At 47.2% G+C, this 26,875-nt stretch overlaps 1 protein-coding gene across 1 annotated transcript in view; it reads left to right on the top strand.

Annotated features, from left to right (window-relative positions):
* Positions 1 to 26,875, top strand: part of CSMD2 (CUB and Sushi multiple domains 2) — a 590,090-nt gene that overhangs the window by 101,117 nt on the left and 462,098 nt on the right. The window contains exon 3 of the mRNA XM_064589508.1: positions 2,513 to 2,625. Coding sequence (XP_064445578.1) covers positions 2,513 to 2,625 — 113 coding nt within the window. The remainder of the gene's footprint in view (positions 1 to 2,512; positions 2,626 to 26,875) is intronic.

Raw genomic sequence — 26,875 nt, forward strand, 5'->3', positions numbered from 1 at the left:
CAATGTGAGAGGTGAAAAATGAGTCTTGTGGATTTAGTTTCCATATTTTTTATATTAAGTAGGTGGATCATTTTTCTGTTTTTGTTTGTGTCCTTTTTTCCTTTTTACTTATCTTTTTCATAATTTGTAAGTGTTCTTTATAGATTATGAATGCTCACCCTCTTCTTGTCATATATATTATAATCTTCCCAGTTTGTATTTTTCCTCCTTTTTTTTCAGTTTCTTTTGCTTTGCTACATGCTTTTAATTTTCACATAATTAAGTCAATCAATATTTTCCATTAATGCCTCTGGGATTTCATGCTGTCTCCATCAGTAATCAATTGCAAGAGATAGAACCCAAATCAAACTAGCTTAAGCAAGAAAAAAAAAAAAAAAGAAGAAGGAAGGAAAGGAAAAATGGATGGATGGATGGAGGAATGGCTGGATGGAAGGATGGGTGGATGGATGGAAAGTAGGAAGGAAAGAAGGAAGCAAGCAAAGAAAGAAAGAATGTTGGCTTATGTAATTGGGCACTGCAGAGGTTGATGTCTCTGCATGGCTGGATTGAGGATCTCAACAATATATCAAAAGGGTTCTGTCTGTCTTCTCTCACTTTCAGCTTTGTCTGTATCATGTGGGATATCATTTTGTAAAGCAGCTAGGCTCTGGGTAATGATAAGAAGGCTACTGGCAGTTCCAAGCTTACATTCTAATGATTTAGAATCCAAAACTAAAAGCTCTCAGAATCTGTATATCATATCCCGTGGAAGGACTCAGAATGATCCTGTTTAGGTTATGTGCCCTCCTTCTCCATGCCTTGAACTGGTCCATAAAGATGAGGGATATGTCATGATTGGTCATTTGCCCAATTCTGTAGCAGGTGAGCAGGTGAGGTATTCTGTGCAGCAACAGCTCCCTAGAAGAATGATGGTAGAAAGCAGGAGCCAAAGGAGTCCTTTAAACATGTCACTCTTAGAAAGACCTTCCCTAGCATAAGATGATACAAGAAAAAAAATAGGCTGTTTTTTCCTAATATGTATGTTTCACTATTTTACATCTAAATTTTTGACCCATGTGAGAAAGTGAGGGAGACAGAGACAGAAGGCCAGGGGCCGGGAGAGGAGAGATTATGGGGTGATGTAAGCATCTTTTGCTGGAGGCTCTTATACCAGAAGAGAACATGACCTTGGAACTTCTTTGGTCACCCATTTCACAGCTCCATCACTTTCCTTCTCTGTTCCTTGAGTTTATTTTGAGTTAACACGAATCCTATAAGATTGGGATGGTGGGAAAGGCAAGGGCTTCATCTAGCAGAGGGCTTTTCGCAGTGGGCATTAACACATATCTGATTCAACGTGTCTGAACCCAGGGTTCATGATTCCAGGGGACATCTGGGCATCCAGATATTATATGACAGTGGGAGGAATAGAGCGGGATCTGGGAGCACCACAGGTATCCCAAACTACTTGAAAATGAGGGTAAAGGTAAACCTTGAGTTCCCTCCCAGAGCCCTGACTGGGGTGCAGCGAGGCAGGGTGAGCCTCGGGGAGGAGATAAAGGACAGAGGCAGACAGGGGATCGGCCCCCTTACCACCTCCTCTGTGCATACTCAGGTCACGTGTGAGGGACCCAGCCGCAGACACCTGCTCTCCTAAAATATGTTCCCAAGAATTAAGTAAAAGCTTCTTTATTTTATCTTTTTAACATTAGAAGAATCTTTTACAAATGATTCTCTTGTGTTGCAAACGAATTATCTCAAGTTCAACAGTTCTGTTTCACCTCTGTTTCTTTTTCTTCACTGAACTCACAGGAAAAAAAAAATTAAGCATTTTAATTTTAAAAGCATGTACAGTATGATCCCATTTGTATGAAATTATTTCATTGACGATGGTCCCATCTGTTGATCCCTCCATTTCTTTGTATGTCAACTGTCAAGAACGGTTATTTCTAGATTGCATTGGTTTTTTGTTTTGTTTTGTTTTGTTTTTTGCTTTCATCTTTTAAAAATAATAAGCTACCATTTTTATAAAAGCAGTAGACTTATTCCTTTTAAAGAATAAAGTCTGTGATGAGAAGCATCCACCTTCTGCTACTTACAGTTGGGTATATTTTCCTCAGTATCCAAGTGAATGTTGTCTTTTGGCAATTATTAGTTGCCAATTTGTGGTGAAGTCAACCCAGAGCCGCAGAGGACCTCGGCCAGAAAGGGGAGGGACGAGAGAAGACACCCAAAGAGGAGAAAAGAGAAGAGACATAAATGAGGCAGACCTCCGGGCCAGAGGATGGCCTGTGGCTTTGGGGCGGAGGGGCCTCCACTTGTCTATGACAGAAGACTGCTGCTTGTCACCACCTCAGCTCCGTCACCTCTTTGTCCTCGGACACCTTGCATATGCCTGGTGTTAGGCTGCTTTCATATCCCTCCCCGGGCCGAAATCAGCATTGTGCATCCAGCAGGCGCTCGATAAACGCTTAATGGATGCTCATTTCCCAAGGGGGTCATTCTCCCTAAATGGCACCTCTTTGTCTTTCAGGCTCACAGGCTTTCAGCTACCAGCTTCCATCGTCAGCGCAGCCACCACCCTCTCTCTACGCCTCGTCAGTGACTATGCGGTCAGCGCGCAGGGCTTCCACGCCAGCTATGAAGGTAGGTGCCTCCCGGCCTGGCTCCAGGGGCCTGGCGTGTGTGGTCAGAAGGGCTGTGGGCAGGGCCGTGTGGCTCTCAGCTGCAGGGGAGGGGTGTTCCTGATTCAGAGCTTCCTCCTGTCCTAACAAGGCTGCCTACTAACCAGTAACTCGGTTACCTAAATTGTCCATGCCATGTTCCCAGGAAACTGAAAATTGAAATCAGAGCTCAGCTGCAGTCATTTATCCTGAGGGTCTGGTAACATCCTACTTGTCTGTCCCCTAAATGTGTTTGGTTGTGTTTTTATTTTTTTAATTCCGTTTTCTATCGGGCTTAATTGTATAAGGTATCTCTGCTTGGTTTTGGAAATAAGAAAGATAGAAAGTCTAAGTAAAAGAAATACAATAAGTAGCTGAGAAAACACTTCTGCTCAATCTTGTCACTGCCGAGAGTCAGTGTTAGATCATTCAGAGAAGAAAAATCCGTTTTTCCTCAATAGCACAGATTAGGGTTTCTTGGTTTGAGTTATGCAAATAATTTCCACTTCTCTCAGCTTGTTTAAATTTGGTGTTGGCATTCAAATTAACACTAATATCTTCAGATTATACACTATTATTATTAACTTTATTATATTAGTTCAGAAGGTGGTACTTCTAGATCTCTGTCATTTCCCTGGGAAATTTACATCTCATTAATAGGTAATTGTGCTGCTCTTGGCTAAGACCCACACTGCTATTTTGTGTTGAGATCATTAATAGGCATATTTTAAGACCATTAATGATAATTAATAACAGTAATGACATAACATCCTAGTAAAGCATGCCAGTTATTTGAAAGCTTTCTTATCTCCAAGAACTTAAAGAATAAGTGATGCTTTTTCAAATGGAGCTATAACAAAATAGAAACAGATACTGCCTTTGTCCTGACTAGAAATAGACTATGGAAACAGGGCAAGTCCTACTTCTTTGGGAAAATCCACCCGTGGTAGCCGGGGTGTGGGGCACAGAGTTTGATGCTTTAACCTGAGCGTTTGAGGACTCCTGAGAAAGGTCTCAGTTATTTTTAACTAAAGGTTCCTGAGAAGGCTCCAGAGAAAATTCTGCATGCCTTTAACTGATAGTTTCTGACATAATTCCAGATCACTTTAACTGAGGGCTCCTGACATAACCATAGTCACCTTTAGCTGAGGGCTCCTGACAAAGACCTAATGGTCACTAAAGGTCTCTTGAGGTAGCCCAATTTCTTTAGAAAAAAATGATCAGTTCCTCCCAGTATCAAGTCTGTGATCTTGGTCATTCTAGCTACATCTTCACCCCAAACCTTTGTCCCTGAACCCAAAGTAATTCTCTCCAAGTTTGAGTTACAACCTCCTTACCAAGAGATGCCTCTTCAGAAATCCCTTACAGCATCTCTGGTCACAAGTTCCTTCTACAGCATGTTGGCCTTGGGGAGACTGGATGTGTTTGGGGATGGTGGTGGCAATGAGTCAGGGACACCAGAGTTGGTGTCTGCAGAGATGCTGGGAGGGGCTGACGCAGGGGGCCCTGGCTGGACCCTCACGATGTCCTCAGTCCGCCGTCCTTTTAGATGCTTGTCTGAGGCCTGGGCTTTCATGAGTGTCCTATTGATCTCTGCCCATATTGCCCCCTCTGGGAAACAATGCCAAGCACTTTTCCACCAGGCAGAGCAGATCTGAGATTATAGTCACTGATATCATTTAAATCAGAGGTGGTATGTAGCCTGGGAATCATGGGCGGGGCTTATAGTTGGACATCAAAGGTCTATAAACCCCTTGAAATTAGGGGCAAAATTCTGATATTTAAAAAAAAAAATTTTTTTTTTTTTTTTTGAGAGAACAAGTGCTAGCAGGGGGTGGGTGGGCAGGGGAAGAGGGAGAGGGAGAGAGAGAATCTTAAGCAGGCTCCACGCCGAGCGCAGAGCCTGACACGGGGCTTGATCTCACAACCCTGAGATCATGACCTGAGCCGGAATCAAGAGTCAGATGCTTAACTAACTGAGCGCCATTCTGAATGTATATGGATGTGTGTGTGTATGGGTGTGTTTTCTTTTTTTAAGGAAGGATCTAGAACAGAGATCAACAAACTCTGGCCCGCTGGCTAAATCCAGTCCATGTTTGTTTTTGTAAATAAAGTTTTATTAGCATGCAGCTAAGCCTATTTGTGGCCGTGTTGTCTCTGACTGTCAGCCTGCACTACAACTTGAGTCTTGCTACTGCCAGAGACCACGTGGCCTGCAAACCCTAAAATCTTTACTCTATCATCCTTTACAGAGAAAGCTGGTTGACCCTTTGTCTAGAGCTGTGCTGTCCAGTGTGGTCGCCATTAGCCACATGGAAATATTTATATTTACATTACTCAAAATGAAATAACACTTAAAATTCAGTTTCTCAGTCCCATTAGCTTCCTATCGAGTGTTCAGGAGCCACATGTGGCCACCATATTGGACATCACGGGTAGAGAGCATCACAGGTAGCAGGGCATGCTACTGGACGAGCTGAGCCAGAGCTTCCATCAGCTTCACAAAGCGTCTGCGATTCAAAAGAGGTCGTAAAATAGTACGGTAGAGTAGAGGCTGATGGGTCCCCCCTTCCACCTGCCTGGCATAGAGGAGGGAGCCCAGACGCGAGGGGGCTCAGCATTCTGCTGCAGGACCAATGGGCCAGAGGAAGGGCCTGCCCTACCCCAGCCACATAATGGTGTCACTGGTGGTAAGAGGACAAAGCCTTGCGGGCAAAAGGCCCACCCACGCAAACCCCGGACCTGTGCACACAGGTTGCTATAGCTGAGTCCCCGTGCGGTCACCTGGGCAGGGTTTCTTCCAGCTCCGGTCTGTGTGGCTGCTGTCTTTGTGTGGCCTGGCAGAGTGACTCAGAGACGGGTGTGCTAATGAGGGAGCCAAGCACAGAGAAGCCGAGATCCCATGGATCTGGCCTGGGACTGGCCTCTGGGGCGACCTGCGCATCCGGAAAAGTATGAATTGCACTGACTTCTGGAATACCCCAAGTGGAGGGGTGGGGGGTGGGTGGTGGGGAAGGTGGGAGGAGCCAGTAGGGGCAGCCGCCGCTGGGAATAAACCACGTGCTACCTGTATTCACCATGGTGGCCTGGGCCTGACTGTCACTGGGCTTATCAACAAGACACCAGATAATCCCATCTTTGCGGATTTACTGATAAACACTAGCTTCTTAGGCTTGTAACTGACTAACTGACCTTGGGCAGAATTTTTGGAACTACCTGGGCCTCATTGAAGGGGGCGGATCTAGTAGTCAGAACGACTCTGAAGATTTTGGCTTTCTGGGGAAGAGGTCAGCTCCATTGCAGAGTGCACCTTAGACAATTGTGCTGGACAAGTCCTAGACAGACAGGGTCCAGAAGAGGAGCCCCGCCGCCACGAGGCCGGGCTGCCCCCTGCCACGACGGCCCCCTTGCGTTCTCTAGTCAGGATGTTGCCACATCCATTTAGAAAACATCTGGGTCCTGCTCTCGGTAGCTCCCCTTGGCCAACGTCCCTGAGAGTCCACTATCAAAGGGAGTTTGTCTCCTCCACTGCATCAGGAGCGTGGAAAGTGCCGATAAGGGGCTGAGCTCCTGCGGAGACTCTGGAGAGAGGTGAAGTCAGGTGAAGAATGTCAGCCCACGGCGGCTGGCCCTTCAAGGCAAAGATCAAAAAAGCCAGTCGTCTAACCCTGAAGAGGACAGGAGATGCTTGATTTGTAATCCCCGGGGACAAGAGCGTGGGCTGCGGCCTCGGACCAGAGGGAAAGGGATCAACTTGTATTAAGCGCTGACTGTATGCCAGGCGCTTTACATACATTTTCTCACTTAATCCCCATGGCAGCCCCGCGGACAGACATTGCTATCTCCATCTTACAGATGTACGGGCTGTGTGCTCCTCAAGAGTTTTGTGTTCAGCTTCAGGCTACTTGATGGCCAGGAGTTTTTCCGTGGCTTCACTAAAGACTGCGCTCCCTGCAAAATTCCTGGAGTAGGGCAGAAATGGGTGACTCCATTTCATGGGCGGGTAAACTGGAGCTAAGTCAGAGGCAGGGGGAGGACCCAGGAAGCCTGCCTCGGCTTCAGCACCCCTCCTGGCTGGTGTGGGTCATCCTGGGGAGGCAACAAGAGATGTGTCCAGAACCTCTCAGCTAGGGTTGCCGGATAAACTCAAGGATGCCCAGTTAATTGGAATTTTAAATTACTCAAATTAAAAATCAGAATAGTTAAAGTAGAAGTCTATCCCAAACATTCCATGGGATATACTTATGCTAAAAACTTGTCCATGGTCCATCTGAAGCCCGAATTTAACGGAGAGTACTGTGTATTCATTTGCTGGCTCTGGTAACCCTATTCTCAGCACTGAGTCCCCATAAGTCCTCACCCCATTCACTCCCCACCCCCCTTCCTGACTTCCAGATCTGCCCCTGTCCTGCTTTGCCCACCTAGGGTTGCCCATCCTCCACAGAGGGTCCAGCCTCCCCTCTGCCAATCTGGCAAGTGTACATTTAGACAGCTCTCCGTGCAGGCACATGGGCACCTGCACAGGGATGCAGATCCACGTGCCTTTGGAGTTATGCTCTATATTCAGTTCTGTAGTCTGGTTAATGAGGATGGCGTTTTTCTATGTTAATAAAAGTAGCCCTGCTTTGTTTGTCCTTCCGAATGAATATCAGCAAAGGAGCCATTGTGGCTTGCATATAGCACAATTATTTAACCAGTAGTCTTCTGTGGACACTTAGGTGAAGAACATTCTTGTACATACAACTTAAACCCTCATCTAATTATCTTCTTAGAATAAATTCTTGGAAGTGCAATTGTTGGGTCAAAGAGTGGGTAGATTTTACATTTTAATGCATAATTCCACAGTGTTCTTGGAAAGGTTATGTTGATACACACCTCCACCAACAGCACATGAGGGCCTAGCCCTCTGCCCCCTACTTTACCTACGTTGCATGTTGGTGAGTTTTAAATCCATTTCATTGATTAAAATAGATAAAAAATGAAATCTCATTGGTTGTTATAATTTCTGTCTCTTTGATGACAGGGAAGGTCGAGCACCTGTCTTCGCTTAGTGGCCTTTTGTAGATCATTTTGTAAATTGCCTGTCCCCCCCTGCCCATTTTTCTTTTGAGGTGTTAGTATTTTTTCTTATCTCTTTTTTTGTAAGTGGGTTTGCATATTAAAGATATTAAAGTTATGGGTTTCCTTTTGATGTGTGGGATTTTTAATTTTTATGCCACCGATTTTAAATTAAAAAATTTACTTTTATGATCTACCTTTGGTGTCATGTTTGGAAAGGCCTTTTCCATGCCATGATCAGATAAATATTCATTTAAATGTTCATCTTATTCTTTTGGAGTTTTATTTTTACATTATACTTTTAAATCCTATTGGAATTCAGCTGTGTTTGTCTTGGTTTCAGTGGCTATTTCTGTCTCTGGCCTTCCAATGCTCTGCCCTGCCGTTTCCCTCTTTGAGTGTGTGGAAGTCCCTTACTTCTCAATTTGTCCCGAGTATGACTCTCCCTGATGTTGTCTTTGGGCATTATTTCTCCCAGCCTAGCCGCCAGGCTTCTCGCCTTCTCCACACACAATCTGAAAGACTATGGGATTGTTTCTGTCTATTCCAGACTCATCAGCATGTAAACAGGAGTTATTATAAGCAGACCAGAAAAGTCAATTAGATGAGAGTCTCTGCAGGTTTTAAATGCCCAATCCCGGGTGCACCTTTGCGTTATCGGACCATTAATCCAGAGTCGTCTGTCTGACACTTCCGTGAAGGAGAACCCATCCCTGAGTGCAGGGTCTCAGTCGATCAGATCTATTTTCATCATCCAGATCTGAAAACAGGTATTTCTGCTTAGCTAACTCTGACTGTCATCTTGGAATCCCACTATCAAAATATTGTAGGCTGCCTTAAAAATCAGGCCTGTTCTTTTCCCTTAGTATCTCCACAGACTCTAGAAGGATGAAGAACCCTTATTCTTGCCAATTCCCTGGTAACTGTTAAGGGGAGAGGTGGCATCATACAATGATTAAGACTCCAGGTCCTGAGTTCATACATGTCTGGAATCAAAGCCCATATCCGCCATTCACTTGCTGTGCGAACTTGGGCAAGGAATTTCTTTTCTCTGACCTCTGACCTCCCCATCTGTGAAATCAGGGTAAGAATATGCTTCACAGAGTTGTGAAGACTAAGGAAGAGAACACACAAGTCACACGATGTGTCCAGGACCCTGGCCAATATCCCTGGTCCATAAATGTCCGTGGATTCATGAAGTTCCCCTCATGCTAACCTAACTCGCCTGAGATTATCTCAGGAGATGGGAGAAAAGATGATGCCATCACCAGAGGTCACAGTCCCAGCTCCACCCCAGTCCCCTGGGCTCCTGAGTTTGCCCCAGACCCTCAAACCAGTTGTTCATGGTGTGTCTGGTCTACAAACGGACCGTGGCCTCTGTGGGGAAGGAGCAGAGTGTTGTCCATAACCATGAGCCCCAGCGCTGCCACTCAGGGTGTCCACTGGACAGGGATGAGGCTTCGGGCCCTGCTGCCTGGTGGCCTGGAGCTGCCCAGGTCACGGCCGGGAACTTAGCCTTTCCATGGCCTCTGCTCTTTACATCAGAGACGTTGGCTCTAGAGCTAAAAGTGCTAGTAACATGGCCAGCAGGCCCGAGCTGTTGGAGGTTAGAGTCCTGGACTTGAAAGCTGTGACTGTCTTTGCAGGCACACATACGCGCACGTGCGCACATACATGCACGCATGCTCACACTTGCTGTGCACACACATGTGCATGCACACACATATGCATGCACACATGCACATACATGTGCGCACCACTTTTCCATATTTCCTTTCATCTAATTCAGATGCCCTGAAGCCCACCCACGAACCACTAGTCCGCCTGAAAAGCTGAGCCCAGAGGGGCCGACATCGCACATGAAGTTGATGGTAGAGACTCTTTCCTTCACTGAGCTAATATTTCTTGGTGCCTATGGTGTGCAGTTGCTGATTTTTCAGCCAAGCCCCACCTTCCTAGCCACCCCCTCTGTCCTCATCCACCTGGTAAGGGAGGAAGAGGACGCACTCACTATAGTGTCACTTCTGAAAAAATGCCATGGTGACCTTCTGCTACGACGGAAGGTGAGCAGCGTCCTTACGGGGGGTCAGACACACGTGTAGGGGACAGAAGGACAAAGATGGAGCTCCCTGTGGGCGCTGGACCAGGAGAGGCAGGTTTGAAGCAAGCTTCGGGACAGAGTGTGCTTTCGTGGCTTTTGGAGGTGGGAGCAGGGTGGGAGGTGACCATGACACTCTGCACACAGGGAAATCGGGGTCCAGAAATGGACCCCTCCTGATTTTATCCCTTCCTGTCATTAGGCCCGCTGATTCCCAACTCTTAGTCTCTACCTCTCAGACAATTTCCTCATTCTGAAAGGGCTCCCCAATTCTGGGACATTATGCAGACATTTGAAAGTAGACTAATGGAAGCTATTCGACTATATGTATGTACATGTGCACTGAATATGTAATTTGCACCATTCAGACCACTCTGGTCCAGCACGGCAGGCCTGGCGAGGCCTCCTCTAGGGTGGGAGGCGATGAATGTCCATTTCCTCTGCCCAGGAGGGATGGTGTGCGCTTCCTGAGTGAACCTGCTCCATTTCCGATGGCTCTGCCTTGGGAGTTGGAGAACATTTCTTTTAATCAGGACCGTGGAGTAGCAAATTAATACATAGAGATGTGACATTTGAGACAAATTGTGCAGCACTTCTCAATAAGTGGGGAATCAGGATGAATTTCATATCACGTCCTCAGTAATCCCACAAACAGTTCATCATGCACAGTGATATTTCCCCCCTTTGGGGGAAGAGTATTAACATAATTTGACGATGATATCATACCAGACTCTAGCGCCCTGACCCGCCTCATGTCAGCGTGCTAGAAGACAGGGTGGTGACGGCGAAGGAGCGTTTTTAGGTGGGTGTGTTACCCACCGGTAAGGTGCACATCTGCTTTACTTCCCTGCCCTCGTTCATTCCTCCTTCATTCAACAGATATTTTCTGCGCACCTGCTCTGTGCCAGGTCTCAAGGTAGGCTTCGAGAAATATGAGTGAATAAGAAGGAGCCCCCACCTTCAAGGAGCTCTGACACCTAAGACTCATGGAAGGAGTCAGAGCAGAGGAACAGGGCTCACAAAGAAGTGGGTTCAAACCCTGGCTAGCTATGAGAACTTAGGCAAGTCTCCCAACCTCCCTGAGCTGATTTTTTTTTGCAAAAGAGAAACTGTAATGCCCACCTCAAGGGATTGTAATGAGGACTAAAAGAGTTAATGCATGCAAAATGCCTGGCACAGAGTCTCTATTCAATAAATACCAGCTCCTCTACCACATGGGGAAAATTGCTCTCCTGCCTGGTTGGGTCTCTGGAGATCGATTTGAGCATTGCCTTGTCCCCACTGTGTGACCTTGGGCAAGGCACCGAACCTCTCAGCTCCCTCCTATGGAAAATGGGATAACCCACTCTTCCTTTCCAGAGGAGTGTGAGCATTAGTTAAAAGGTCTGGAAAGTACCTAACATGACATTTGGCACACAGTTGACACTCAGCAAAAGGAAGCTATTATAATATGGCCTGGTGTGTTTTGTGGGAGTAAAAAAAAAAATATTTCCCAACAAAGCCTTTGGTCAAGCCTTGTGGGTCTCTAAGAGTAAGGAATGCCACCTATGTTTTTGTTTCTTCTGTCATCACCATACCTTAGTCCCAGGCTTTGCACACGGGGGACACCACAGTGGTAGCTAGTTCTTGCCTCTGCTAATCTGGATCCCTGCTAGTCCCGTATAAGGCTTTTTTTTTTTTTTTTTAAAGATTTATTTATTTATTTATTTGAGAGAGAGAGAATGAGAGACAGAGAGCATGAGAGGGAGGAGGGTCAGAGGGAGAAGCAGACTCCCTGCCGAGCAGGGAGCCCGATGCAGGACTCGATGCGGGACTCGATCCCGGGACTCCAGGATCATGACCTGAGCCGAAGGCAGTCGCCCAACCAACTGAGCCACCCAGGCGCCCCCGTATAAGGCTTTTGTGCAAATTACCACGAGTGGCCACCCTGAGGGGACACAGCTCTGTAAACATATGGTTTAGTGGGTGGAGGATAGGCTGGGTTTTAGTTCTCATCACCCCCCTGTCTGGGTACCCTTTTGCAATACTCAACCTGAGCAACTGCACAGGGGGGCCTCGCTCCAGAGGCTTCCTTTTAGGAGTCCACAAAGAGTGACTCTTTGTCCAACAAAAGATTCAGAGAATGATTAGATGCTTGGATGCAAAGATCTCAGGGAGCTTTCACTTAAACCCTCTGGTTGCTTCCAGGATGGAGAACAAACTCCTTACCCGACCATGAAAGCCCAGGACATCAGCCCCACCTCCACCCCCTTCCTCCTCCTCCTGCCACATCTTTGTCCAGTCTCTGTCTCGCCCTCATTCCTCAGACTCCTCCACCCACTGCTCTGCTCTTCCTCTTGTTTTCCTTCCAGACTCGGCTTAACCCAAATCCACAGGCTGCCCATGGTGCACATGCTGCCTCTCAGCTCCGGGTCTGTCCCCTCCCATCCCGTGCATCGCTCATACCTTCCCTCTTCCTCCTTTGCTTTCTCCCCACCCATGTGTGCTTCTGGACGGCTGGGACTCGCAGGAGAGCACCGAGATCACGAGCTCAGGTCTGGAGGGAGAATCAGTTCCCAGCTCAGCTGGCTAGCAGCTGTTGTGGGAATTTGACCTCCCCTGTCATAGGAGGACTGTAAGAATCCCTCCTCCGTGCACTTCTCACTGGGAGCAAATGAGACCACCTGTGTCGGGAGTTCCTAACGTGCTCAACAAGAAGACATGGGGACTGTCGTGATCACTGTTGACAGCTGTGTGCCCAGCCCAGGATCTGACACGTGATGGATCCTCAGTAAACAATGATTTAATAAGGGGGAGTGGACAAGTGGTCACCTTGCCCAATGTAAAAGACCCCGACAAAGAGAGAGATTTGCTCAAGGTTCCTGGGACTGTATTCCATTGAATGTGAGATGCCGTCTGTTATGATACAGCTCGATCTGATGTACCGCAGGGAAAGAAAAACAGGTTGCCAGTTAAAGTATGACATGCTATTGATTATAAGACACAGCCCAGTTTCAAAGATATTAAAATATGGAAAAACGGGTGCCCTTGAACTGATGAAATATGGTAATTCCTTAATTGCTTTTGACCACCCCCCAGCCTCATTTGCAGGGGGCTCGTCCTTCTGACCTCTTCTCTGACCCAGGACTTTCAGATGGTCTGAGCTCTTCCTTTTCAGCATTCAGGTGGTCGCTCTCTCGGCCATGTGATCACCTCTTAATTTATTCTCTTAGCTTTGAGTCTCATTACTTCTCAATTTTCTGCATTGAACTCTATTTAACACCTATTAGCACAGGTCTTCGGTTGATAAACGCCTTTTTCGCGGGAGGCAGCATGATGCCCCAGTCTTGACTCTCCCTCCTATCTGTGCCCAAGGCGGGTGAGCCCATTAAACCCAGACACGACTCACTTTGGGCCACAGCCAGCCTCGCCCAGAATGACCCCTGAGGCCCGGAGAACAGCACTGGGTGGGGACGTGAATGTGGTTTCTCCCATTGAGATGGGAGGTGAGAGGGCCAGCCTTTAAGCACTGTCCTGGCAGAGACTGTAGCTGGATGCCCACGTGTCTCCCTCCTACGGGCCTGGGTCAGGGGAGAACATCAGAGCTTCCTCCGCTGACCCCCGCCCTGGATGTTGAAAGGACACATGCCTTTCTCCGCCTCTTCCCCGGGGGGATTTGTCTCCCAGCCCCTGAGCCGAGCATGGACACCGCCAAATGGAAGTATCAGAGTGAATATTCCCATCTCATCTCTTCCCATTATTTGATAATGTGGGGGTGATAAGCCAGTGTTTTGGATCAGGTTTTCCAGCTTTTCCCTTTAATAATGTGGATAATCGAGGGTTTGAATCCACTGACCATTCATTTTAACAGCAGGAGGGAAAAACACCACGTTAGGTGGGAGACTCGGATTTGGAGGTTTGTGGGTGGATGGACTACATCTCTACCCTCCTTTTCCCATCCTGATGCACGATAGTTACTTCACAGTCCCGCGTCCTCACATGAGCCACAGCGGCCATGCCCAGGGGCTCCGAGAGCAAGAAAACCAAGGAATCCAGCACTTGTTGAGCACCTTTGACGTGCCCAGTGATGCGGCGGAAGCTTTGCAGACACTGGACATCACCACCTCGAGGGCAAAGCCTTCCTTAGAATCCCCATTTCACGGAGAAGGAAGCCCAGGCCCGGAGAGGTTAGATGGCTTGTCCGAGGTTATACAGCACTGAAGAGTCCTGCACCCTTCTCCACTCTGTGCTGCCTCCTCAGATAAGTCCCAGTCGGTCCTCCAAACGCACCTCTCCAGCTCTCCTGACCCCACAGGAAGGAGGGCAGGTGGAGAGTCAGGTGGGTCCGCACAGGGCACTGGGATGTTTCCCAGAGCCTGCAGTCCCCAGTCTTAACACTTCCGAGGACACCGTTGTTGCCAGAGACCCTGTCTTGTGGGTGACGGCTTTGCTCTCCTGCTTTTCAACCTTTACTTCCAGCTCTTCATTTCCTGCTCTTTCCTGAAGACCTTTATCTATATTCTTGGGGCTTTTTTTCCATAATGCATTCCAGGAATATAGGAATTATTTAGGAATAATGCAGATTGCATTTGGTAATGAATTACATGACCAGGAATGGTCTTGTGAAGTGGAAGGGGGCAGAGAAATGGCAAGCCAAGCATGTTTCAGCCTCAGGACCTCCGTACATTCTGTTCCCTTGACCTGCTCTGCTCAGTCCTGGAGGTCCCATAGCCTTCTCCCTTGTCTTGGCTTCAGGTCTCGACTCAAATGCCCCCTCATCAGAGAGGCCTTCCCTGACCATCCTATATAACACAGCACCCCCACCCCCATTTCTCCCTCTCACCCCTTCATGTATGATAATGATTATTTGTTTATTTGCTTATTATCTGTCTCCCCTACTAGAATGTGAGTTTTGGGGGGCCAGGGTCTTTGTCTTTTTTGCACTATTATTGTTGTTCTCTGCTGAGTCCTTAGCTCCAAGAACAACAGGTCCTGATGCGTTAAGCACTCAGTAAATATTTGGTGAATGAATGAATGAAAGAAATCAAAGGTCAGAAGAAAGAAAGAGCACATATATTTGAGCACCTGCAAGAAATCTTGCAGGGCAGAAGCGTAGAATATGAGAAGCAGGAGTAGCAGGAACTGAGTTCGATGAGGGTCAAGGGCCAGCTCCTGCAGGGCTTGGGAGGCCACGGGAAGGAGTCTGGGCTTTATTTGCAGAGAAAGGCCATCACCAAGGGGTGCTGGGCAGGGAAGTGACACAGTGAGATTTGTACTTTAGGGATGGTGAGGAGGGCAGGGGGCAGATTGGAGGCAAGGGGCCATTGCATATGGGGACCACTGCCCAGCACAGAAGGTGCCTAGACCTTCATCAGTGCCGGGGAGGGTGCCAGGACAAGGGGACACATGGCCCCGGGGCTCATACCACACTGCCCATATTCCCCATGGAAGGGTATCTAAGCTGCTGGAACAGAAGAAATGACCTACACATGAAAAAACTTGGCTCTCCCAATGGCTTAAACAAAAATATTGATGATATGCCTATCTGTAGGCATTCATGATGTGACTGTAACTGATGGAACAAGCTCACCTTAAGAGTCCAGGTGAATATATGAATGTCCAAGTACTGGGGTCTCCAGTTTTAAGTGCTGAAGCCCTAGAGATCACACTTGGAAATTTTGCAGAGGATTCAGAGCAGGGAGGAAGAGCAAATACATAGGACAATGATGACTGTAAGGACGACTCACGTTGCTTCTGCTCTGGCCAGGTGCCAGGTCCTCTTCAAAGTACCTTACATTTTAACATTTAATCCTCATGATGCTCCTATGAGGTAGGCATGATTATTATCCCCATTTTACTGATGAAGCACAGAGAAGTTAAGTAATGTGCTGGAGGTCACAAAGCTAATAAGAGGTAGAATGAGGGTTCAGACCCAGGCAGTTTGATTGTCAGCTGGCAAAAAAGAATAAAATAATTCCACACAGCTGGGACCCTTGGATCAAAAAAAAAATATGTTGCTATAGGAGGAGCAGTGCCAAGCTTTGTGCTTTAAAGGACGTGGCAAAAGGAAACAATGTACTCATCTGACTATATTCAAATGTAAAAGTTCTGTATAACAAAAACTATCTCCAGTGGAAAGGAAACAGTTGACTATTGAATCATATTATGCCAAGTATGGTAGGAAAGGATTATTCTTTCTGTTACATAGCTAGCCTATCCAAGGTGGTAAGAAATCTGGAGTTCACACCAGAGGAAATAGAGTCAGCAAGTGAATATACAGGAAAGCTATTCCGTCGTGCTAGTCATCGAAGTAATGTCAATTAAACCAATGAAATGGCACTTTAGACCTAGTAAATTAGCTTGAAGAGCCTTAGGAGGAAAGAGAGTGCTGGCGTAGATGCAGAGAAACGAGCACACTCACAGGTTGCTGGTGGCGATGTAAATTAGTCCTTTGGGAATCCAATTTGACAACATGTATCAAGAGTCGTAAAATGCTTATGTCGTTTGACCCAGTAACTCCTCCCCTGGGAACATATCCTACAGAAATAATTCACCAGAAGTAGAAAGTTATATGTGTGAAAGTGTTGATTTCAGCGTTATTTATAGTGATGAAAAATTGGAAACTGTAAAAATGTCCAACAATGGGGGAATGACTAGGAAAATCATGGTATATCTACCTAATGGATTTTTGCGGACATTTAAAATTATAATAGCATTATTTAGTAATATAGAAAGATGTTTATGAGATTATTTTCAGTGGAAAAAGCAGAATGCAAAGTTATTTCCCCATATTTATTATAAGCATGTAAAGTAGGTCTTCTATGGACAGGGACTGGATGAAAATCTAAAAAGGAAGCAATTGCTATGGGAGGGCAGTGAGACTGTGGGTGATTTTTTTTAACTTCCTCTTAATAGCTGCTCCAGTGTTGATTGTGTGACAAAGAGCAAATACGATAAAATCCAAAATCAAAGAGTGAACTAAAATCAACAGCAGGAAGGGAGGGAAAAATAAAATACGATGAAATCAGAGAAGGAGACAAACCATAAGAGACTCTTAACCACAGGAAACAAACTGAGGGTTGCTGGAGGGGGGGTGGATGGGGGATGGGATAACTGGGTGATGGGCATTAAGGAGGGCACGTGATGTAATGAGCACTGGGTGTTATATACAACCGATGAATCACTGAACTCTACCTCTGAAACTAATAATACACTATATGTTAATTAATTGAATTTAAATAGAAAAATAAAATAAAATCCACAGCAATGAAGTCCTGACTTATGTGAAAACTACCAAGAGGTTTCAGTTGGCTGTAAATAGAACATGAGCCAAAGGTCACATGGCTCTATTAATAGAAGTATAGACTCCGATCTTGGGAAGTGGGTGCCCTCCAGAGGAAGGAAACCCACACAATAAAGCAATGATCAGTAATAAGGTGTTTTTGAGGGTCATGGACTGTATCTCCAGCATAAGACCCAGCACTGAGTAAATGTTTGGGCAGAATGAATGAGAGAAGTAATGATTAAAGAAAGGACTGGGGGGTGACTTGAGGATTTGTTTCATTGAGGACAAATGAATGTTTATTCTGAATTGTTCCAGAGAGCAGGACAATGTCCATTGCATAGTTGTTAGAGATAGGTGAATTTCAGCCAAACATCAAGAAGAAATTTTGCATAGCTTTAATTATCGAGGTGGTGAGCTCCCCATCTCTGAGGTGCAGAAGCAAAGGTTTGATCAATCAGCTCAACCAGAGATGCCATTAGCATACTTCTCAAATTGGTGTATGTCCCTGGATCTCACCAATTTAACATTCCATCGATTGTAATGCGCCATTATTTTATGCACCACTAAGGAAAAACACTACCAGTTAAGCTATGACACACTCTTGATTGTAAAACTCCTCCTAATTCCTGAACTGTTTAAATGTTAAATGTGAGAAAAAAAATCAGTGAAATACTCTATCGCCCCAGGTGAGATACGTGGTGTATTTTGAGTGCCCATATCTATAGGCTAAACATGTCATATCTTCTGGTTTTATCGGGGGTAGCAGTATTAAGGCTTATATCTTATATTATTATTTATATCTCTATGTATCTCTCCATACACATATACACAGAGGGAGAGGGACAGAGAGGCAAGTCAAATGCAGATGGGCATTTTTTCAAAGACAGGGCAGGATACTTAGAGCCATGTCCTGCTGGTGGTCAGCCACACTAGCTTGTCCCCTAGGACCCTGGGTACATGCACACACATTCTTTTCCTGCTGAGGATTTCTTTGGTGTGAGAAGATGGGCTGAACTGGATAGGGAGTTTCCCTAGATGCCTTCTATAATTCATGGCGAATCTACAAGTTGCTAATTCAATGGCTCTGTGATTCTGGAACTCACTACTTTAATCAGCGATCCCCGTCCGTTAATTCGATTGACTTTGATCCAAAGCATTTTGTAATCCCTAGTCCTGGTCCAGGCCCTACCAATCAAGCCCCATTAACACTGAGACAGCAGGGATACAGGCACGCAGCCCATCCTCCACCCCCATCGCAACCCTCTACCTGACCCATGTTCCGGCAGCATCCTTTGGAACCACGGTGGCCCTTTGTGATCCAGGAAGCTGCAGAGAGCCCGGAGAAAGGTGTGTCACCTGGGACTTTATCCTTCCTCAGGCACAGGGAAACCTAGATCCAGTGCCCACATTGACCCCTCATGCCTCCCCAGTCTCCTACCCCCTTTTAGAGGTGGGGGAAAGCAGGAAGCAGTGGAGTGAGCTTGCACTTTGGAACCAAATTGTTCTTGGGTTAATCTGCCATGCACTGTGTGTTATCTGGAGAACATGCTGTGATATTTCTGAGCCTCAGTTTTCCTAGCTGTAAAATGGAGTTGGTGCCTGAGCACACTGGAATAACAACAGGCTCATTGAGAATCATTCATTCAAGCCATGTCCAGCGGGGCTGAGTGTCCCTCCTCCTGCAGACCCTTTCTTGCTCTGGGGCCACGTGGGACTCTTCTTCCATGTCCATCTTGAATGGAGGCTGAGATGGGGAAGATTCCATCCTTACTTGGGAAAATTTGTCTGGAAGGCTGTGGTTCTGGCAGCTCCGCCATTCACAAGCCAGGGAGAACGTTCTGTCTGCGGGGCTGCGAACTCAGCTGTGTTGGAGAACAGCACGGCCCTGCTTGGAGGCAGCACATGGGCTGGTTGGCTTCTGGTGATTCTTCTTGGAACACAGAGCATATTCCTTGGTTTCTCGCTGTTCAGTCAAGCACAGATAGGAGAAAATGCCCCAAACACTATAAGGTTATGAAAACCTAGCTTTTTTGTTCATCCATCCATCCATATGTCCATCAATCCATCGATCTGTCCATTCATCCATAAACACGCCTTGAATACCTACTCTGAACAGGGCATGGGAAAACACAGATGGGTAAGTTCCCGTCCTTGACCTTGAACAACCATGATCTAGCTGGGGAGATGGATAAGAAACCCCAATCTGCGATGAGACTGCTTGAGGGTATGGGCTCAGTGGTCGCTTGCTTAGGCCCAAGGAGGAGAGCTCCTTGGTTGGAATTTGGGGTTCCATGCCACCACCTCCTGGAGAATCCCCAGGCTCTGAGTCAGCAGCATCCCAGAGCCCCTGAAGCGAGAGTTTGCCTGGCACATTTGAAGAACAGAGTTGAGCCAGTGTGGCCAGAGTAGAGTGAGCTGTAGCCCTGCGCAGGGGCTTCCGGCTCCCTTTCCTGTCTTCCTGAAGCAGGTGCCCAGTGCCCACAGGAACTCGGGAAGTGCTGCTCGAGTGGAGGGATGCAGGGTGTCAGGAGGGTGGCAGAGCTGGCGGGTCCCACCCTGAGCTCGGGAGAGAAACACAACACAGGCAGACCCTCCGAACCGAGCAGCGAGGCAGGTCGTGCATGCGCATGGGTGGGTGCAGGGTGCGGGGTGCTGGCGGCAGCGCGGCAGAGGATTGCCTGCAGTGTGGGGGGCGTAGCTCGTGTCTGCCTGGTGGGCACCCACTGCCTGGAGGGCGATGGATTGAAAAATCCATAGCGGGCATGGCTGTGAGTGATAATACTTGAAAGGAAATCTGCTCTGGCTGCTTTCAGAGTAGCGCTTTTCTGGAATGCAGTTCTGCGCGCGGTCCCCGTAGCTGTCCTTTGGAGATGGCCGTGAGCACTCAGCCAGCTTGCTGGGGTTCGCACGCGGAGGACAGTTAGCAAGACTGTGGCTTGGCCGTGGTGTTGGGCTTCTTTCTACGGGCTAATCATGGGTTCCCAAAAGTGAAGCTTTGGGTGGGGCCCCCGGAAAGCAAGGGCTGGTCCTGGTGATGGAGACACACCGACTAGCTCAGGGCGAGGCAGGTGTGTCCCCTTGGTTCTCAAGCCCCGACAGCTATAAAAAGGAAAGAGCTATCTGGGATTCAGCAACAATTTCACTGGCTTCGTTTATGGGACTGTGTACTTCTGGTGGAGAATCATTCATTCATGCAACAAAATTATTGAGCACCTACTATGTACCAGGTGCAATTTGAAATCCTGGGCTTGTAGCAGGGGACAAAACCAGTGTCCTCTGGAGCTTGCATTCTAGCATACAGAATAGATAATAGACAAACTAAATGACTAAAATATACGGTATGTAGGTGTTGATGCGTTCAAAGCAAACTGAAAGGCAGAGAAATGGGATAGGACAGGTCCAGGGTAGGGAGGTTACAATTTTATATTGGGTAGTCAGGGAGGCCTCCTTGAGGAGGTGCTATTTGTGTGAAGACCTGAAAAAGGTGAAGGGGTGAGCCAGGAGTCTGTTTGGGGGAAGAGTGTTCCAGACAGCAGGAATAGCAAGTGCAAAGGCCCTGAGGTGGGCCTGACATGTTCAGGGAACGACAAGGAGTCAGGGGTGGCTGGAGGGGGTGCGTGGGGGTTAGATAAATAGGAGGCAGAATCAGAGGCCACAATGCCAGGTGACGTAGGGCCTGATAGAGTGTTTTCCATCTAGAAGAAAACTCTGAGCCTTTCCACCTACAGTCCCAGTTTTTCAGATGAGGAATCCGACCCTAACCAGGCAAAGTAGTTTGTTCATAGTCTTGCTGTCAGTAGCTGACCTTGTTCTAACAATCAGGTCCCCTGACATCCAGATCATAACTTTTCATTCAACTTACTTAGTCATTTAGAAAATGTTTATAGACATTTCCCTCACTATTGGAAATGAAAAATAAACAAAACTGATGGAGAGGCCTGGAGAAGCAGAGTGGAAAATGGATGGGCTCTCATGAGAAGATGCTCACAGACTCTCTGTTTTGACTTTCCATCTGGAGAGAAGCATTTGAAAACACTCCAGAGCCAGTGAAAGTCAGGATTTCTGTTGCCCAGTTTAACAGGCAGATTTCTGGGCTTTTGACAGTTTTGCCCTCAGTCCACCTCCAGCCACCTTTCCATCTAGAAGTTATTAGACAGAGTTATTAGACCAGGGCTCGGCCTCCAGTGGGAAAAGAAGCAAAGCATGGAGTAATTTGAGCAGGAATTACTGGCATAGTGCAAGGCAGTGGGGGCCCGTTGGTGATCTAGAAGCCTTTGCCGGGGCCCTCCTTGGAGCTCCAAGCCCGGCGGGGGGCAAGCCTGCAGTCCCAGCAGAGTGACGGGGACCGTGAGGAGGTTGACGCGGCCGTGGGTGTGCAGAGGGTTGGTGTCTGAGCCAGACGCGAGGTGGCTGGGTTAGACAAGGTCTCCTAGAGAAAGCAGATTGCTGGAGGGTGAGAAGGTGATACCAGGCCTTTCCGAGGCAGAGGGAGACCATAAGCAAATCATCGAGAGGGTTGGTGTGGCCTTTGTGACCGTGGGGACATCACTGAACCTCTATGTCTCGCTTTCTTCATGGATAACATGGGATAATGATAGAACCACCTTCCAGAATTACACTGAGGATAAACTAGGGAATGCAGGAATACTTCTGAGCTCACTGTGAATGCTTGCATGTCATCATGGCAATCGAATATGTAGGGTGTAAGGGACCAGAACTCCCTGCCTGGGCTCTGCTTCCTGGAGGTGGTGCCACCATGACTGAGCCTTAAAGGGAGTGGTCCACTGAGCCAAAGAAGCGAAGACATGGAGAGGAAGGCCTTCCAGCAGGAGGGGCAGCCTGAGCCAAGACTTGGAGGCCAAGGCCAGCATAGTGAGAGTGAAGAGCTCCAGGTGGATCAGTATTAAAATTAATGAATAACAATCAGAAGGTAGGAAGGGGGTTTGGTGACACCGTAAAAACAGGCAGGGTCTAGAGTCAGAGGCCTGTATGCATGTCAGGGATCTGAGTATTGCCTGTGGTCAGTGGAGAGCCATGGAAGGGCTCTCAGAAGCAAGGGAGTGGCATGATCAGGCATCTAGAAAGGTCACTGTGGCTGCCGAGGAGAGGGTAGATTGCAAAGGTTCAAACCAGGGAGTGGGGGGCCCCCTGGGAAAACAGGGTGTAGGTTCAGGTACAAGATGTGAGGCCTGAACTGGGATAATGGCAGCGGGGATGGGGGTGGAGAGGGGAGGCTGGGGATGGGTCACTCAGGGGTGAAATCAGCAGGACTTGATACTGGATTCAACTCGGGGGTATGGGAGAAGGCAATGAAAGAAAAGGAATATCCAGGAGGTCAAGCAGGTTTAGGAAAAACACTCCCAATGGATTTAGGAGTTTATATATATATATATAAATAAACATATATATATAAGTAAACTATATATATATGTTTATATATATATAACTTGTATATATATAGTTTATATGTATATGCTATAAACTCCTATTTTTATATGTATATATAAAATATAAAAAAAAATAAAATAAATATATACATATATAAATAGACAGTACTTTATATATACACAAATATATATTTGTATATATTGTATATGTAAAAATAAAATAATGTATACATATATAAATATATAAATATAAAATATCTTATATATACATATATGTACACAAATATATGTACATATATATAATGTCTTATATATATGTACATATAAGATGAGATACATATATAAGATATGTACATATATACGATATATATAAGATATAAAAAATGGGGAATTGGCATTGGCTCACAGGATTATGGAGGTTAGGGGGTCCCACCATCTGTCACCTGGGGGCTGGGGGCCCAGGAAAGGCAGCAGTGTGATTCAGTGTGAGTCCGAAGGCCTGAGAACCAGGGGATTTGATGGTGTACATCCCAGCCCGAGGGCAGGAGAAGACAAGAGGAGATGTCCCAACTCAAGCAGGGAGGCAGGAAAAAAGGGGCCATTCCTCCTTCTTCTGTGCTTTTGTTCTATTCAGGACATCAACGGGTTGGATGATGTCGCCTACACTGGGGAGGGCGCTCTACTGAATTCGCGGATTCCAATGCCAAACCCACCCAGAAACACCTTCACAGACACACCCAGAAAAAGCATTTAATCTGGGCACTCTGTGGCCTGTCAGGCTGGGGAGGAGAGGGGCTGAGTCACCCAGGGACAGGCAGTCCCAGAGCAGGGTGCCCTGGGAGACACCCGGGGCAGGCAGAGGGAGGGGCTTTCACAGAGGCAGAGTTGCAAGTAAGGTGCCCAGATTCCAAGGGGTTGGGGCCTCTAGGAGAAGAAGAAACAGCAGTGGTAAAGGCAGCCGAGCATCCAGGAAGAGCAAGACTGTGCCCTGTCTCCTGGATTCTGCCCCAGGGGGCTTAGCCACAGAGCTCTCCCTCATCCCCAGCGCAGGGAGCTGAGGCATGAGTTGAGTGCTAGACACCTCTTTACAGATGTTTGAGTGATAAGGAAAGATGTAGGGCCAAGTGAGCTTCTGGGTTTGTTTGGCTTTGTTTTTACTATAAGAGAGATGAGGGGTTTACAAACTGAGAAGGTGCTTTCTGGAAGGGAAAGGGATGACAAAGTCCTGCGTAGTTGAGAAATATTCTGTGAATCTAAACCCGTCGTTCTGCTTCGTTCTCCTATTGGACAGGACAGGACAATGATAGAGTCCTGTAGCGGACCACTAGAGACCTACTAGAGATAGACAAAAGCCTGCTGCCTTAATCTAGGTCATTTTCCCAGCACCGATGCCTAGCAGTGCTCCCTCTTGACTCACGGGAACCTCTGCCTATCCACAGTGCTCCCGATGACAAGAGGCAGCCCAGCACAGTTGAGACCGTGGGAGCTGGAGGCAGGACATCCGGATGAAAGTCTCCTCCTGGCTCCTCCCTAGAGGGACAGGTTGGAGTGGAACGTTTCACCTTTCAGGACCTGCCTTCCCTCCTTTATAAAAATGGGGTCAGTGCTGATACCTGCCATGATTTCTCCACGTGGTCCTTGGGAAGGTTAGACGGGAGAATGTGGGGGAGGTGGGTGGTGATGTGGAGGGCCTGAGCACAGCTGTGGTTTCTACTTCTCACCTGTGCCCACTTGGAGTCAGAGCCACTGACGGATGAGTGCAGGGAACGGGCAGCACATTTCAGAACGCTGATTCGGTTGTGCATGCTTTATAAAGCATGATCATTTGTTGGTTTAAGTGAGATCTCTAGGCTTTTTCAAAGAGTCAAACAATTTATACTCAAACTGCAGCTTGACAGCCAGATTTGGAGATGCGCGTCTTTTTTTTTTTTTTTTAAAGACCACATGTCTTACTTTTATAGATTATAAAAGTATTACCTGTTCACTGGAGAAGATGGGCGAAGTGCCCAGAAGCACAAAGAAGAAAATTAAAATTAACCGTGATCCAATCCTTTAGATATCACTACAGTTAATATACTGGTGTTTATCCTTCCAGGCATAGGTTTGTAAAAGTGTGTGTAAAATTGAAATTTTATGTATTTATATTGCTATAATTATTTAACTAATCTCCTGTGTTTAAAATTGGAATTGTTTCCCCTTTTTCCCTATGAATAATGTTGCAATGAAAAATTCCTATACATAAATCATTGGATGCATCTGATTATTTCCTTAGAATAAATCCATAAGGGCATGGCCTATTTCAAAGACTTTTGGTAGGTGGTTTAAAATTGCTTTCCAGAAAGATTTATCTTCTTGCCAGCACTGTATACACATTTGCTCACGCCCTCCCCAACACTGAATATTAACATTTTTATTTTTATTTTTTTTAAAGATTTATTTATTTATTTTGAGAGAGCGAGAATGAGAGAGAGAGAGAGAGAGAGTACATGAGTGGGGGAGGGTCAGAGGGAGAAGCAGGCTCCTCGCTGAGCAGGGAGCCCCATGCGGGACTCGATCCCAGGACTCCGGGACCATGACCTGAGCCGAAGGCAGTCGCTTAAACAACTGAGCCACCCAGGCGCCCCTGAATATTAACATTTTTAAACAATGGCTCACCAAGTTGACAGGTTAAAAAAGGTGGGGGGACGGTCAGAGGAGACCAGTCCTGAGAGGTTGCTTGTATCCCTGCCACTGTAAGGATTACAGCAGAACTCCTGTTTCTCAGGAGCATGTTGTTCCGTGGACACTGTCCTGGCCTGCCCCTCACTCACTGAGGACCTAGTAAGTGTCTATGCGTGTTTGCCCCAGAGTGGGACACTTCCCAGAGGCCGAGGTCAGGCCTGATGGGGTAATGACGCGCAGGGGCATCTGAGTCCTGAAAAGAGAGGAAGAGAGAAGGAATGCATTTCAGGCAGAGGCAGGCCAGTCCCCTGCATATCATCTTGGATGTACTTCTGGGCTCAGATTCTAGAGCCTTCTTTTGGGCTCCACCCATAGTCCAGAATGCTCTGTTTGTTCACGGGACCTGCGTCTTTCCGGACTAGATGCAGACCTTCTGGAAGCAATGAGCTCGGCGAATGTTCAGAGTGTCCATGCTTACGGCAATCTATGGCGAGCTGGCTCCCTAGCAGATGCTCAGCCTTCTCCTCGTCAGTCCTTTCTTATCTCTTGGGGGCTTCTACTCTCTCAAACCTGGGACAGTGCCCTGCTCCACCTGGAAATGGTCATGCCTCCACCCTGGACATGACTGGGGGCCCATGGGAGAGGAGGAGGCAGAGCATAAATGTCCCATGTCAGGACCCAAGAATGTACTGTGGCACACTCATTTAGTCATCCTGTCTTGCAGTGTGCTGATATTAGGACAGAAATGAAGACGAACAGGACCAGGTCCTTTGGTGCCCTCTAGGAGCTCACAGCCAAATAAGACAGACAAGCCCATAAACCAGCAATCGCAAATGCAGGGGTGAGGCATAAGCCTCTGAACACTTCCTTCCAGACACTCTGGAAGCCCAGGCTGCTCACTTGTATTCATCTGTTACTTGAACTTTAGAAAACATTCCTCAAGGAGCAGTGTGGGATGGTGAACTGGAGTCAGGGAATGGGAACAGGAGTGGGCTGGGTGGGATATGCGCAGCTGGCCTGGAATAAGAAGAGCAGATATGGGTAGTGTCTAGAGGCCACAGAATTTTCCAGGTGCAATATGCAGCATTCCCCTCCTAGGAGGCAGGATGTTAGCCTCTGAATTAGGGACCATGGGAATCAGGTGAAGCCTGGGAGGACTGCCCTGAAGGTGTCTGATTTGGCTGGGAATCAGGATGGGCTTCGGGATGAACCAAGATAGGTTAGAACCTAAAGAACGGGGAGCCGGGTATGGACTGATAGAAGGATCTGGCAGAGAGGGCGAATGGCTCTCACTCATCTTGAAAGCTAGTATCAATCGGTTGTGGCTGCCAAGACCCATGTGTTGAAACCACGTCGAAGTTCACTGAGAAGAGTGCAGAGATCAGCTGGTGATGTCTGCATGGGAGTGGATTAGAGGAATGTGGGCACGTATGCTATTTTTGTCATCCCTGATCCCGGTTATCAGGGATGACAAAAAGATATTGACGATGATCTTGCTGAATGCCAGAGAGGACAGGGTCCTGATGGTGATCCTGATTTATGCTTATCTCTGGGGAGCATGGGTCCCACAGGAATATAAATCCAAGGTTGCCAGAGGAGCAACTGTGGAATAAAAACTGAACTGAGCAGAGCGTCATGGTCCCAGCCTTGGTGACCAGATTCAGCTAAGTTTCCAGTCTGAGGGGAGCTGCCGCACCCATCGGGGACGTGAGGCAGGACCCAGGACCCCAGTGAATATACGCTGGGCTGACCTGGCCAGTGCAAG

The sequence above is a fragment of the Mirounga angustirostris genome, unplaced genomic scaffold (assembly GCF_029215605.1).
Source record: "Mirounga angustirostris isolate CCGP_5_RB_7025 unplaced genomic scaffold, mMirAng1.0.hap1 SCAF_4, whole genome shotgun sequence".
NCBI lineage: Eukaryota > Metazoa > Chordata > Mammalia > Carnivora > Phocidae > Mirounga > Mirounga angustirostris.